General features: G+C 47.6%; 1 protein-coding gene across 1 annotated transcript; it reads left to right on the forward strand.

Moving 5' to 3' along the window:
• Window positions 1-1915: 1915 nt before the first annotated feature.
• spred2a (sprouty related EVH1 domain containing 2a) lies at window positions 1916-15480 on the forward strand. Its single transcript, XM_068595693.1, has 6 exons — window positions 1916-2159; window positions 9002-9176; window positions 9317-9485; window positions 10098-10162; window positions 12886-13041; window positions 13297-15480. Exons 1-6 carry the CDS (start codon window positions 2134-2136, stop codon window positions 14014-14016), a joined length of 1311 nt encoding a protein of 436 aa, XP_068451794.1. The 5' UTR covers window positions 1916-2133; the 3' UTR covers window positions 14017-15480.
• The last annotated feature ends 535 nt before the right edge of the window (window positions 15481-16015 follow it).

The raw sequence follows: 16015 nt of genomic DNA on the forward strand, positions 1-16015 counted from the left end.
ATTGCGGTCTACGGTTAGAGAGGAGTTAAAAAAAAAGGGTGCTCACCGTTTTGCTGCCCACAGAAAACCCTTCAGAGCCTTCTTCATCAGGGTATTCAACAATGCAGGTAGCAGAAAACATATTTACAACACCTGATGTCCCGTCAGGATGCTTCACCTCCTACACAGAACTTCAAAGTAAAAGTAAACAATAAAATGTTACGTAAAAACAAAATAAAATAACCACACCGTCTCAAAACAAAGACAGATTTTTTTAAGCTAATAGTGCATAAAACAACTACATTATTCTCTTTTAATAAATAATAAAATGTATAATTTCACTCTCATGTATTTTTTTGTATACCTTATTGAAATAATCCACAAATTGCATTGCATCATGTTTACTTTCTTACAATATTCATTTATTGTCTTGATTAGACAGGTTTTAAAGATCCTGCAGGACAAACATTGAGCCACATCAGTTTAACATCTGGATGGAGCAGGATAACGTTGGAAATGTGGATACAAATTAGGAGTTTTAAAATTATCTTTGGAGTTTTAATCTCTTTAATCTCTGCCCTGAAAACTTGAGAGCACTGGAGAGGACGTTGAGCATCTACACCCAACTGTCCAAATAAAGTGAGCCCTAAAAATGTTTTTAAAAAAAGACAGTTAAATACGGTCTTAGAAATACAAAACACGTGAGTCACGTGTACCAGTTCTCCACCAAATAAACTTCAAACACAGTCGATTATTGTAGAGACAACAGCTGTGGAGCAGATGTGAAGAGCAGCTGCAGTGGCGTGACTCTGCCACCAGGTGTCACTTAAACACAGGAGTTCATAAAGGTGCCGGAAGAAGCGCAGTGGAATGTCTTCACTGACGGTCAGCTGGTAACAAACCCAGGGGAATATAAACTGGAGCTCTTATTTTGAAGAACAGTTTGCACAGGTGCAGGAAAATCACCTGAAAAACACATTGTGGTCATTTGAGCTAATAACAAAATGAACACATCGTATAAAACACCTGTCTGTGTGGGTGAGAATAAATATACACACACATACTAATGACCAAACAAATGTAATGATGAGGACACATCTATACCCACAACAGGTAAAGACACACACCTGTTGGGAAAAGTTGACATGTTTAGAAAAAAAGTAATATAATTATCTAATGATGGATGAAGCGATGACCTCAAAAGAAAATATGTGTATTCAGAAATATTCACTTCCAGAATACTATGCTGCTTTTCTATTTCAATTGCTCATATTTAACATGATTATTTGCTACTGCTAGTTAACATGCTATATATAAAACATATAATTCATAAAATAATAGAAATATACAAATTAAAGTAGCCATTCAAACATTAGCTGCAGGTCTGTTGGCTCGTGCTATAAATATATTACTAACACATTGTACATTATTATTGTTATGATTATTGTTATTATTATGTGGTAAAAGCACGTGACTCTGCGGTCCTTCGGGTCTGACGTCACCGTCTCCCCTCCTCCTCCTCCTCTTCCTCAGTCCGCTCCGCTCTGCCTGCGCTCACTGAATCCAACATGGAGTAAGGAGGAGATGGGGCTCGTCCGGGGCCATCCTCACCGACACCAGCGCACCATTTTCGGTCACCGCATTCCAGCCCGGTCCGACGGGGGAGGAGGTAGAGGAGGAGGAGGAGGCGGAGGAGGAAGAGGAGGTGACGGAGGAGGAGGCGGCGGAGGAGGAGGAGAAGTCGGAGGAAGAAGAAGAAGAAGGAGAAGAAAAGGCGTAGGAGCAGGAGGAGGTGGGAGAGGAGATCGGATGCGCCTCTTCGGATGCGCTCCGGTAATTGAGGAGTGAAAGGAGAAGAGGAAACAGAAGAAGAGGAGGTGGTGTTTGGAGGAGGAGGAGGAGGAGGAGGAGGTGGAGGAGGAGGTGAGGGGTGGTGGTGGTGGGGAAGGGAGACGGAGATCCGAGGATACATCACGCACATCGGGATTCAAGAGCGGGAGAGAACCGGATCCGCGCGCCGCTTCTGCCGCTGAAGGGCGAGGAGGAGGAGGAAGAGGAGGAGGAGGAGGAGAGGAGGAGGAGAGGAGGCATGAAGACACCGCGCAGTGCCGCCGCGGCGCGAGCTCCCTGTGACCGGAGGTGAAGCGGAAAAACATGAGCGAGGACACGCGACCAGACGAGTGAGTATATGATAAGAACACAATCATAATCATAACACACTGCATCATCATGATCATTCACTTATTAAAGATCAGCTGCTTATTGGCGCGCTGCCGCCCGGGCATTGATCACATGGACACGGGGATTGGCCCTGATATGTTGTTATGGGCTCAAGTGTCGAGGGGGCCTCCTCCTCTTCATCCTCCTCCTCCTCCTCCTCCTCCTCCTCCTCGTGGAGAGGTTGGTCGAGGTCGGAGGGATTTCACAAGAAGGAGAAAGGCGTGCACGCCTCCTGCAGGTTGTGATACAGTCATCACAGAGAGGAGGAGGTGGCACCTTGATGGACTCATGAGCAGACAGAGGAGCTTCCTGCAGACACCACAGCACCCAACGTGTCTTCAGGCTCATAGCGTTGTCTCCTTTCCTTCATGAACACAGCTGGTTCCTCCTGGTTCCTCTGGGTTCCTCCTGGTTCCTCTGGGTTCCTCCTGGTTCCTCCTGGTTCCTCTGGGTTCCTCCTGGTTCCTCTGGGTTCCTCCGGGTTCCTCTGGGTTCCTCCTGGTTCCTCTGGGTTCCTCCTGGTTCCTCTGGGTTCCTCCTGGTTCCTCCTGGTTCCTCTGGGTTCCTCCTGGTTCCTCCTGGTTCCTCTGGGTTCCTCTGGGTTCCTCCTGGTTCCTCTGGGTTCCTCCGGGTTCCTCCTGGTTCCTCTGGGTTCCTCCTGGTTCCTCCTGGTTCCTCTGGGTTCCTCTGGGTTCCTCCTGGTTCCTCTGGGTTCCTCCGGGTTCCTCCTGGTTCCTCTGGGTTCCTCTGGGTTCCTCCGCCCTGCAGCGGCCTCTCTGGCTCATGACCTCGTTCCAATGAGGCCACTGAGTGTTGTGACTCATCATCAGTGCTCGTGTCTACAGGCTGTGTGACCGGTTCCACTGAAGCTGGATTATTTCCCTCTCTGGAGGGGTTTGCAATTTATGGAAGCTCATATCTGCCAAAAGAAAAGAAAGAGAAAAAAGTCATAATTATGAGAAAAAAAAAAGTTTATCTCATAATTCTGACTTTTTATGAGAAATTATGAGATAAAAAGTCATAATGACTTTTTATCTCATAATTTCGACTTTCTATCTCATAATTATGACTTTTTAATCTCATAATTATGACTTTTTATGTCATAATAATGATTTATCTCATAATTATAACTTTTGATCTCATAATTTTAACCTTTTTATCTCATAATTTCGACCTTTTATCTCATAAAAATGACTTTTTATCTCATAAGTATAACTTTTTATCTCATAATAATGACCTTTTATCCAATAATAATGTCTTGTTATCTAATAATTATGACTTTTTATCTCATAATTCAGACTTTTAATCTCATGTTGACTTTTTATCTCATAATTTTGACCTTTTATCTCATAAAAATGACTTTTTATCTCATAACTTCGACTTTATTATCTCATAATTCTGACTTTTTGGCGGAAATGAGCTTCCATATTAGTAAATTACCCAAAAGAAGAGGAACAAATTGTTCCACGGATGAGACGGTACAGAATACGATCCTGGACTCCAGTTTGAGGAATCGGGGGTTTGATGCCAGTAGGAGTCTCAGTAGCAGCCGTCATTAGCGAGGCTCAGCTGGTTAATATCATAACCAGGAAGGGTTTCACGACTACAGACCGTTATCATGGCGATGCATGTGTGGAGCAGAGAGGGGAACGTGTCATGTGAGCGCATGTCAGCGGACTGCAGCCGACTGTCCGAAAACAAGCTGGGACATCTTGATGTGGTCGCTCAACTGAGTTTGAAAGAGCCGCTCGGAGCGGGCCCGTTGTTTTTTTTGCCTCGGGCGGAGGTCACCTGACGGAGCCGGGCCTTTCCCCTGGTGCCTGAGCTCCCCCCCGCCGGTAAACACATGACTCACGCGGCCGCATCCAGACAGATAAAAGACACGACCTGTGAAATGTTTACCCAGACTGCACTGGGGCCGCAGAGGAGAGCAGCTAGCAGCTAGCAGCTAGCAGCTAGCAGCTAGCAGCTAGCAGCTAGCAGCTAGCGGTAAATGTGGACGCGTGGGTGTCGTGTCTTTTCCCCGCTGTCGCGATTTTGCTGAAGTTTCAATGAATTATGCAGCCCTATTCTTTTATATCATATTTTACCCGCCGACTTTTTTTTAACTTTCCTATCATCGTTTTTTTTCATATTTCGACAGATTAATCTCAATAGTCAACAACAACAACAGTAGCAGCGTCTCTGCAGCGGGTGGGGATCCGATACCTGCTCTGGAGTTGTCTTTGTTTTTGTTTGGAGCGTTCTTAGATTTCATTGGACGCCGAGGAACCGAAACTCTTCCCCCCCCCTCCTGACCCCCCCCCCCCCTCCCCTCCTCGCTAGAGGCGTTCATGTGCGGGTGTTTCTTATTGATCGGGCAAACCGATGCCCCCGGACCGGCCCACAGAGAGCTGTCGATAGAGGGAGGGAGGAGGGAGGGAGGGAGGAGAGAGGAGGGAGGAAATGACTTTGAGGAAAGGTCAGCGGGCAGCGGCGTCCCGGCGCTCCGGCTCCACCCACACAGGACGACATCGATTTTATATCAGCGCTGACCTCCATCTGAGCGGCTGGTGCCCGCGCCCTTCAGGGGAGGCAAATATTTCACCTGATCCTAAAATAATCACTTCTTCATCTCAGTGGAAAGAAAACAAAAATACACATTTCGCCGTTTAATTGACTATTTTTGCATTAGATAACGCCTCATTTGCATCTTAAAACATACAATTTCAGAAAACTTGTAATACAAAATATACTTGTCTTCATGTCAGTAATCAACTGGGGAAGTTTCATGGTTATATCTATTAGTACATTTATTTACCCAATTCACCTCTATGTGATGTGACATATCTGTAAAGTCATGAATCTCTCACAGACACCAAACTTTACAGTTTCCTTCCTCTTCCTCTCCTATTCTGAAGGTTTGTTCAAATATTATTCACAGCCTGATTTATAAAACATTTTATTCCTAAAAACATGCGAAAAAATACATTATTTGTTGTCTATATGTAGAAATAAGAGGACTTTTCTTGGTAAAATCAATTATTTTTTGTTCTATTCCCCTCTGGTGCAAAAGATGTATATTGCTTTAACACAAGTGTGAGTATTTATTGATACATATTGACCGATATCATCCTGCAATACATTCAAATTGGGGTCTTAACTTATTGATGGTCAACATATGATTAAATATTAAACATCTACAGATTTGTTTCTCCCTAAAACGATGGATTAAAAGTAAAAGCAGTTCATCAAAGTGACAGGAAACGGTGGCTAAACGTTGTGCTGCGTATCGACGACAGCAGCGTGAACTCACAACCAGAAACAGTCGGGTTTTTTTACTAATCAAGCGTTAAAAAAAACCTGAAAAACTGTAGAAGCGAAAAGATCCAAAGACACAGAAACGCCACGAACGAGCAGACGAGTTACGACGCGAGAGGGAAAGAAAAACGAGAAGTTTCAACCGGACAAGCGTCACGTAAACAAGATGGCCGCTTCGTGAAGCGACGCTTCATCTGCTCACTGACAAACACGTGAGACACGTTACACCCACGAAATAGACTGTTTCTCTCTGGGTGAAAGGTCAAAAGGAAGTATTGTACAATAACTCATGTATATTTTCATGTCCAACTGGGCTAACTTTGTGTTTTTTTTTAGTATAAACACCATTTCAGTGACTTTATTTCAAAGTAAAGTTGAAATATTTGTCTGAAACGTTTCTTTTCAAACAAATTCAACCAGATTTGAACCTCTTTGACCCCAAAATCATGAATTCCTGGGAACATTTCAGCCTCCCGAAGGCTCTGGTGAGCTACGATAAGATGCGTTATTGTCATCGCATCTTAGGCCAACAAACATTTTGGAGTTTAGCCGCATCACGCAAACGACTGCAGGCCTGACGTCGCTCTAACGGACGCTGGATTTTCTTTCATTTGGGGGTCGATGCGGAGTGACTCCACCGCCGCTCACGTTTCACACATCCTGTGACTAACACAACCCCCCAAAATAAAAACCAACAACCTCTAAAACATGACAAACATCTCGCACAGGGAGGGAAGTCGTTGGGAAGTTGTTGTTGGTTTTTTTTTCCCGAGAGCGAATCAAACGCCATCTGCTGATCTCGGACCTCCGAGACACAAGGTTTTCCACGCTGATGATGATGAAGTCATGAGGCCGGATGGACCGCGTGTGTGTGTGTGTGTGTGTGTGTGTGATTGACAACACGTGTGTTCCTGTGGGAGCATTCTGTGTAGTTATGTACTGTGTGTGTGTGTGTTTGTGTGTGTTTGTCTTTCGTGATAATGGAGCAAACAGACCACCAGAGGCTATTATCTGCATCTCTGGTCAGCTGTGTGCGTGCATGTGTGTGTGTGTGTGTGTGTGTGTGTGTGCGTGACGCTGTTGTTTAAGTGCATCCACACACACACGCCGTTGTTAAAGTGCTCTAAGCAGCCGTTTCATTACCGCGAGTCCTCTGAGGACGGGGGGGCTGTTTGAGGGCAGGGATGTCCAACTGGCGGTTTGTGGGCCACGCCGGGCCGTCCATAAATAACTACGCAGGCGGCCTGTTCCCACCACGGGGATGCAGGGACGCGGCTCTCTCTTTTTATTTTTATTTTAGGGACTCAGGAGCCACTCGGACCGGAGGAACGACCGGCCAGACGCTCACTTCCTGCTCGCAGCTTCTTTTTTTCGACCCGTTGAAAACCCAGCAGCTCTGGTTTCCAACCGCCGGAATCAATATTAGATGAAGGCGAGGTTGGACGGTCACGATGATGTCATCGCACAAAGTCGTCGTCTTGACTTTGAGTGTGAAAACCAAGACGCAAGCGGGTGAACCGAAACTTAACGCGCTTTTCTGTTCCATCGTTTCGACATCAGCGAAGCGACTTTGAGAAGATTCTCAGTGCGAGCAAAAGCGAAAAACGTCGTCGGATGACATCACCACACCTGTCCGGGTGGAGGCGGGCGTTTGTGCAATACACACGTTTGACCTTCTCTTTATGAGCCTGACATCACAGACACACCTGGATTACACACACACACATACACACTCACACTTCTGACAAGAGCAGTCCTCCCACTAACATTCAACCTACATTTTCTAACCTCGAAAGACCTGCGTGTGTGTGTGTGTGTGTGATATTGTGTAACACACACACACACACACACACACACACACACAGAGCGCTCGCGGCGAGGTGTCCGGCCTCACGTTGAGTTTTAGATCTCAGGTGTGGACGTCATGTCGGAAGGATCGGAAAACATTTGGTGGATTTTGTCCGTCGCCATCTTGGTTTTTTTTTGCAACCGGTGAGCGAAAGCGACCATATTTGGAGCGTTGAGGAACGACGTAGCAAGAAGGGAGGTGGGGGGGGGGTTTCTGTCTGGTCCGATGTGTTTGGAGGTACAAACCTCAACGACTGACCGGCGTCCAAAAAAAAACCAAGAAGACAAACTGAAGCTTGTAAAATTCATTTTACATCATCAGTCATTTTGTAAGTGAAGGTGTCACTGTTTGCAAATGGAGGATCTCTCATTTTGGAACCAAACTCCAGCATATAGTTCCTCCTGTGTGTGTGTGTGTGTGTGTGCGTGTGTGTGTGTCACTGCACGCTGCCGGCAAATGCAGTGATGACTCATGCTACACACACACACACACACACACACACACAAGCACCATCTGTTTGACAGGCAGGCTGAATCACACAGCGGAGGGAAGCAGTGTGAGTGTGTGTGTGTGTGTGTGTGTGTGTGTGTGTGTGTGTGTGTGTGTGCGAGGCCCGTTAGGATGTGGCGTCGGCGGCGTGCGGCAGCACAGCTCGCCAGCCTGTCGTCAACGGAGACCGGCGTGACACTGTGACCGTGGAAACAGGATGTACGAGAGATGTCTCAGTATAAAAGGCAAGACGGAGAGAGAGAGAGAGAAAGAGAGAGAGGGAGAGAGAGAGAGAGAGAGAGAGAGAGAGTTATTTTAATTTTTTTATTTCACCTCGAGTCGAGCTTCCGTCGGCGTCTCCATTTTTCTTTTTGGTGAAGATTCTGTTTCTGCCGGCAGATCAGATGAGTGGCTTGCTTTGGTCTGTGTGTGTGTGTGTGTGTGTGTGTGTGTGTGTGTGTCTGTGTGTGTGTGTGTGTGTGTGTGTGTTGATCACAGGTGAGTAATGCAATGTTCCGTAAAGAACATAAAGGATGGGGTGTCGTTATGAGCGCTGCATGTTCTGATTGGACAACACCGCTGACATGAACTCTTCATCTCCCACCAGGGGGCGACTCCTCTGGTTGTATAGAAGTCTATGCTTCATGTGTTAAAGCTGCATTCTCTCTCCTGACCACCAGGGGGCGACTCCTCTGGTTGTATAGAAGTATATGCTTCATGTGTTAAAGCTGCATTCTCTCTCCTGACCACCAGGGGGCGACTCCTCTGGTTGTATAGAAGTCTATGCTTCATGTGTTAAAGCTGCATTCTCTCTCCTGACCACCAGGGGGCGACTCCTCTGGTTGTATAGAAGTCTATATAAATGACTCTACTTCTCTCTTGAAGTCTTCTTCTATACAGCCTGATGTTCATTTAGTAAATTGATTATCATTTAGAGTCAGACTATTAAGCAGGGGACGCTTCAGGGGCGGGGCTACATTATGATTGACAGGTCTATATGACGTCTCTACGTCACTTAAGACTAACTTGTAACTAGTAAAACACTGACTTTGTCCCACCTGTTTGCTGTGTAGATTGTAAAAACAGTTTTTCCCGCTTGCTAACTGGTGTGTGTGTGTGTGTGTGTGTGTGTGTGTGTGTGTGTGTGTGTGTCTCTCGTTGCAGTGAGAGCTACATTGTGCGCGTCAAAGCGGTGGTGATGACCAGAGACGATTCGAGCGGCGGCTGGTTGGCGCAGGACGGCTGCCTGAGCCGAGTGGGCGTGTGCAGGCTGCTGGCGAGCGAGCTGCTGGGACGCAACGCCTTCCTCATCCACGGAGAACGCCTCAAAGACAAGCAGGTGGGGGCGGCGGCGCCATCAACGTCCATAAAAGAGATGCTTCTTGTGTATTATTTTGCCACATCGTTTGCAACGTCTCTGCAGAAACTGTTTTCCTCTTTCGGTACTGATGCATACATCGCCATTTTGTTTTTTTGCAGGTGATCCTGGAGTGTTTCTTAAAGAAGGATCTGGTCTACACGAAGGCCACGCCCACCTTCCACCACTGGAAGGTGGACAACAGGAAGTGCGGTCTGACCTTCCAGAGCCCGGCCGACGCCAGAGCCTTCGACCGCGGCGTGAGGAAAGCCCTGGAGGACCTGACCGAAGGTACGCACCGGTCGCACACTGCAGAGAAGAAGAAGGCTGTGAAGACACAACTCAGGGTGTAAAGGGTTTGCAGAGTGTCAGGATGCAACTATGTTCCTGAAAACTACGGAATAACTTATCACGATCAGCGCTTTAATATTCAGTGAGAGGATTCACCAATACATTTAAAAATTATTAAGACTCATGGCGAAGTTGCTGGCTTTGCATTTTTGTGTGAATTTAAATAAAACCCAGCTGGTTTGTGGACGTATTAGCTTGTGCTAGCTCGTTGGCTAACATCAGTCAGATCTATATGGATGGAGCTACCTGCTAACAGTTACCTCCTCCTACTTACTACTCCTTTTGCTAAACTACTTTGTTAGGTTGAGACAACACAACTACTTGTTTTTAAGTTGAGACAACACAACTACTTGAAGTTCAGACAACATAACAACTTTTTTTAAGTTGAGACAACAAAACTACTTTGTTAAGTTGTTAGTTTTAGTTGAGACAGCACAGCTACCTTTTTTAAGTTGAGACAACAACTTTTTTTAGTTCAGGCAACATAACTTTTGTTAAGTTGAGACAACAAAACTGTTTCTGCAACTGAATGAAGGAAGTTGTGTCCTCCAGGCTCGACCACGTCGTCCTCCACGCTGCAGAACGAGGCGGAGCTCGGCGATGACGACGTCTTCACGGTGAGAAACTCTTCGTCCTCCAGCTGATAAAACACTGATGAACACTGAGGAAGACTCCGATAAACTGGACTGCATTAGATGTCCAGGATCTTGTCATTTGAGGGATATTAATAAAGATTAAAAAACCTCAATCTTTCGTCAATACGACCCATTTATTACTTCAAAAGCTGTGCGTCATAATTCACTTCACTGGAAAGAATCTGTTTGTCCTGATCAAGTTTTCTATATTTTATCAGGAAGAAAATACAGGAAGGGGCTGTTTTGTTATTTTGGGATCAGATTTGAACAGGAGACGTGTGTGTGTGTGTGTGTGTGTGTGTGTGTGTGTGTGTGTGTGTGTGTGTGTGTGTGTGTGTGTGTGTGCTGGGCTTTTGAGGATGTCAGACAGGAAGCATAAAGAACGGCAGAGGTTTGGTATCCTGTGGTGATTTTGGCCAACACACGTACACACGCGCACACACACACACACACACACACACACACACACACACACACACACACACACACACACACACACACACACACACACACACACACTCACACACACACACCTCACTGTCTTTCTTAGAGGTTATTTTTCCACAGACATGAATTTTTCTTTTTTTGTTTTTGAAAGCAACCACTGAGCTTTTTATTTGTGACGTTCAGAGGACTCGAGAAGTCGAAGGTCAAGTCGAGGTTAGCTTTAGCTTAGCATAGACACTAGAAAACGGGGGGGGGGGGGGGGAGCTATTCTTTTCTCTGGAAACCTACCAATCCAGTACAGGTGTGGTCGCCGGTGTCAGATGTCATGGACACGAACACACGGCGCAGTGAACGTTCACGTCTCCTCCACCTCCTCCACCTCCTCCATCCTCTGAAGGGACCGGCGTCCGGCTTCCTTCTCCAGCCTCCACTTTTTTTCCTGTCTTTCCATCGGCTTCAAAGAGAAAGAAAGGTGTACATGGTTTCCGCAGGACGTCCAGCGAGCAGAGTCCGGCCTTCAGTCAGCGATCCGTCACCGAGACGCCTGTTTACATAGCTGGCCTCGCTTAAAGGGGGAGGAGCCGGAGGCCGACGGAGGGGAAGGTGGCTGCACCGCACCCGGCTGCAGATCATTCCCACCCGTCCTGTCTGCAAGTCTGAAGGTTTGGCTCCCCCGAGGAGGAGGAGGAGGAGGAGGAGGAGGAGGAGGAACGAGAAGAGTTGGACTCAGAGGCGCTGAGGAGGTCTGGAGGACAATGAGGATGTAGATCAAGCGCCGCCAGGAGTAAATAAAACCTTTCCCCCGGTCGTGAAGCGGCGCTTCCTCTGGAGGCCTCTGCGTGACGGAGGAGAGCCGGAGCAACGGCTGGATCGGGTTTGCTGGAGAAACAGCAGGAGGATGAATTATGTAGCTGTGAAACTATGGAGGTCTTAAGCACTTTAAGTGCAGCTGTGGCCCAAAGTCTGAACGCGGAGTAAAGTCTCGCAGAATTCACAAAAGTTTCGAGTACAATGAGAAACTAAAGCTGGAGGTTTCTCGACATTTTGAATCAAAAAAATATGGACAGATGGACCGTTTGTTCTCGTGCGTTCGGCAGGTTCCTCCAGCTCCTCCGTCCTGTCTCACTCAAAGTCTTCTTGTGCGATCCGAGAGCGAGCCGCATGAAAGCTGCAGCTCCAGGACGACCGACCAGAGAGGATGACGCAACCCGACGTGCGCCGGCCCGCCGAGCGCTCCGGAGGGCCGCGAAATAAAAACTAAAAACAACGCGCCGAGGCTGGGATTCATTTAGCACGGGCCCAATAAAAACACACCCCACAAAAAAAGACTTGAGAGTCGTTTCCCTCGGACTCGACTAATTGCAGACATGAGGTCTGGGGGAGTGAAGCTCAGGTGGTTTTCGGGAGAGGAGAGGCGAGTCCACAGCTGGAGGAAGAAGAAGAAGAAGAAGAAGAAGAAGAAGAAGAAGAAGAAGAAGAAGAAGAAGAAGAAGGTTCTCACACTTCTCGGTACTAAGTCGAGATCAAAAGGTCAACGACGGCGTCGACATTCACTGATGTTTTTTTGCCAATTCAGATACAGACACACAAACGAAGCTGTTGACATCACTAATGAGAACAAACACTTCAATACTTTTGCCTTTCACACGCAGCTCTGCGTACGACGATCATCATAAACACCTAATGTTGTCCTAATGTTGCTTCTTCCTCCTTCCAGCTGCAGTCTTGTTGACGAAATGTGATCTTCGAGCTATTTTTTAGTCATTTTTTTAACGACTTTGCGCGAGAAGAGACTTAAGAAGAGAGTAAAAAATCTCATCGAGAAGCTGCGTGACGTAGCTGTGTCGAGAGCTTTCGATCACATCACATGATCTTCTTCAGGAGTTGAACACTAAAAATCCATCGCTGTCAACGTAGACGCGAGGAAGGCGTGTTTGAAAAGCTAATTTTGAGGGCACAACCAACTTTTCTTTAGAAAATATGAGTCTCCAGTTCCTACACAGAGGAGAAGGTACTTTGCGTAGTTTTTTCAGCAAGGTTTACTGCTGATACCACAACTTTACCGTCATTATCGTAGCGCATCCTTCAATAAAGGATCGCGGCAGCACGGCTGGTGTTTTTCACTTGTTTTCCACTTTCCACCCTCCAAAAACCCTGCGGTGACATCACAGATTGGGGGGCGTGGCCTGAGGTGCAACACACCTGAGCGTTCGGCGTTTCTAAACGTTCACGCCGTCTTCCTCTCTTTCCTCCTCCAGACGGCCACCGACAGCTCGTCCAACTCGTCCCAGAAGAGAGAGCCGGCGGTGCACACGCTGGCGCCGCACAACTTCTGCGAGGCCCGGCGGCACCACTGCATCCTGGGACATTTTTACGAGCACCACCGGCCCTCCGACCACTACTTCCTGGACCAGGTGAGTGCAGCGCCAAGATGGAAGATTCTCTGAGACAGAAAAAAGATTATTCCTTGTAAAATGTTGTATTTTCTGCCGAAGCCACATCTGGTGTGTTGAGATCACGTTTGACTCGACAAACCATAAAGAGTTCATGACCCACAAGGCCTTGCAAAGGGAACAGCTGCGTTCCCTCGTTCCTGCTGACCTCACCTCCTCCCCTCGCCCCGGAGGACAAAGTCTTTCAGCGGTTTTGTCTCCTCTGTGTCTCTGCAGGCGGTGCACATGTTCCCCCGCCACGTCAGCTTCCAGGTGGAGGACGAGGAGATCGTGCGCATCAACCCCCGCGAGCGGACCTGGTTCACCGGCTACGAGGACTACCGGCACGCCAACTCCACGCGCGGCAAACCGGCCCAGCCCGACCACCTGGACGCCTACGTGCACTTCGCCAAGAGCGAGGCGCCCAAACGCGACTACGCCTACCCGTACCCGCTGAGCTGCGACGTGCAGCGGGCCTGCGACGGCAAACCCGGCTGCCCGGAGCTGAGCGGCGGCGGAAGCGGCGGCGGCCGCGGGGCCGTGGTGACGGTGCAGCCGCGCGCCGCCGCCGCCGCCCAACCCAAGGGCAAGCGGCGGAAGAAGGAGGACGGCGAGCGCTCGCGCTGCGTGTACTGCCAGGACATGTTCAACCACGAGGACAACGGGCGGGGCCGCTGCCAGGAGGCGCCCGACCCCGTGCGGACCTGCATCCGGCGGGCGAGCTTCATGTGGTGCGCCGACAGCCTGCTGTACCACTGCATGTCGGACACGGAGGGCGACTACTCGGACCCGTGCTCGTGCGACACCAGCGACGAGCGCTTCTGCCTGCGCTGGTCGGCGCTGGTGGGGCTGTCGCTGCTGGCGCCCTGCATGTGCTGCTACGCGCCGCTAAGGGCGTGCTACCGCTGCGGCGTGGCGTGCCGCTGCTGCGGCGGGAAGCACAAAGCCGTGGGCTGAAAGCGGTGGGAAGAAGAGGAAAAAAAAAACGGAGGCCCAGCTGTGATTTTTGTCTGTTGTCGTTCGTCTCGTCTCCGATTGTCGAGGAAGAGAACTTTGTCTCGACGGATGGAGGAAAAAATGTTTTCTGTGGTTTTTATTTTTGTGGCATTGGAGACCAAAATGGCTTCCTGAACAAAGATTCTTCATTTCTATATGAAATTATTCATATATATATACATATATATATCATGTATATGTATCTATATATATAGAGAGAGAGAGTTATAGATATAGATATATGGGTACTTTATATTTTTACACTCATTTGTTTTAAAGGCTTCAATATGTCATTTCTTCAGCGTCAGTATGAATGTCGTCTGGTTTGTTGATGAACTGCAGCTCGTTGGCACCTTAAAGGGACAGTGCGTAGGATTTAGGGCGGTTTCTTGTCAGAAATGGAATATAATATTAATAACTATGTTTTCATTCGTGCGTGATCACCTGAAACTAAGAATCGTTGTGTTGTCGGTAGCTTAGAACGAGTCCTTCATGTCTACGTAGGGAGCGGGTCCTCTTTGCACCGCCATGTTGGTTTTTTTTCTACGGTGGCCCAGAACGGACAAAAAAAAACCCAAAAACACTGGCAGGAAGTTGTCCGACACGCTTGTGAAGAGGAAGCGGGTGAGCGGATTGGGGAATTTAGTTGGTTGCGATCTTTAAACTCACGTTTCATGCCACTAAATCCTTCACGCTGCTCCTTTAAAACATTTTTGGACGCGTACAATCATTTCAGAAAAATAAAAATGTGGTGAGATGATTTCACCTTCAAGGGTTCATGCGACGATTTAAGAGCATTTTTTTGATATCCGTCTGTTTTTTTGATATCTGTCTGTCTGTTATGTCACAGCCCGGATGTTAAAACATGGACCCGTGTATACTTAACAAATAAATGTATTTATTAAGCCGGAAAACTGATCAAAACAAGGCCAATGAGTAGATGGAGAGAGCGGTGTAGGCCCAGGTGTGTCTCATGTCACTGCCAACATTGAGCAGTTAAATACAGAGCTGGATTCAGGACATAATTAGCCTAGCTTAGCATAAAGACTGGACTCAAAGGCTACAGTTTAATAAATGTGTCTACCATCACTGTACGTAGTTTAAATGTTTTATCGGGAAATACAACAGCAACAACGGCCAGGCGAGCTGTTTCCCCTAACCTCCGGTCTTTATGCTAAGCTAGGCTAACCAGTCCAAACAATCAAACTGTTGGCAAGAAAGCAACACGTCTCTCTCCAACATTGTTTTTTCCCCTTCATATACTGTAAAATCGGGTTACAAGCCGCTCCTATACCTTCGGTGGTTCTCCCCGCTGTAGCAAGCTAGCGCTGCTGCTAGCTCTCCGCTTGCTAGCTGCTACTTCCCGTGTGTCTGCTGCCGTCGAGCCGGGGCTGGCCCCGCTACCTTTGGTGGTTGTCGGGGAGCTAGCAGGGGACAAGCAGGGAGCTAGCAGGGAGCTAGCAGCAGCGCTAGCTGGCTACAGCGAGGAGCTAGCGGGGACACCCACCGTAGGCAGTAGCGGCTCGTAGCGGAGGCTCATACTGGTGTCGTCACTGGTTTGTGGTCTGGAGGTTTGTTTGATGATAAGAACAAATAATAACTCAGTGAGAACAAAGCTGTGACCTAACACTGCTTTAATGTGTGTGTGTCTGTCTGTGTGTGTGTGTGTGTGTGTGTGTGTGTGTGTGTGTGTGTGTGTGTCTCACCTCTCGCTCCTCTGCTGTGATGTCATCAGGCTTCATGAGGCCGCTGCCGTCAGCTGGAGAGAAGATTCCCCACATTTACGTTTCTATCCGTGGAGATGAAAGTGAACCAGAAGATAATAAAGAGCCTGAAGTCATCTTCATTTAGATTTCAGAAATTAATAACTGTGTAAAAAAACAAAGGTTGTATTCATTGGTGTGTCTTTTTATATAATTCACATTTCTAACTATTTAAAATAAATAATATATATACATAT

This window comes from Clinocottus analis, unplaced genomic scaffold (genome assembly GCF_023055335.1).
Source record: "Clinocottus analis isolate CAN_PGR_092001 unplaced genomic scaffold, fCliAna1.0.p SCAF_31, whole genome shotgun sequence".
NCBI lineage: Eukaryota > Metazoa > Chordata > Actinopteri > Perciformes > Cottidae > Clinocottus > Clinocottus analis.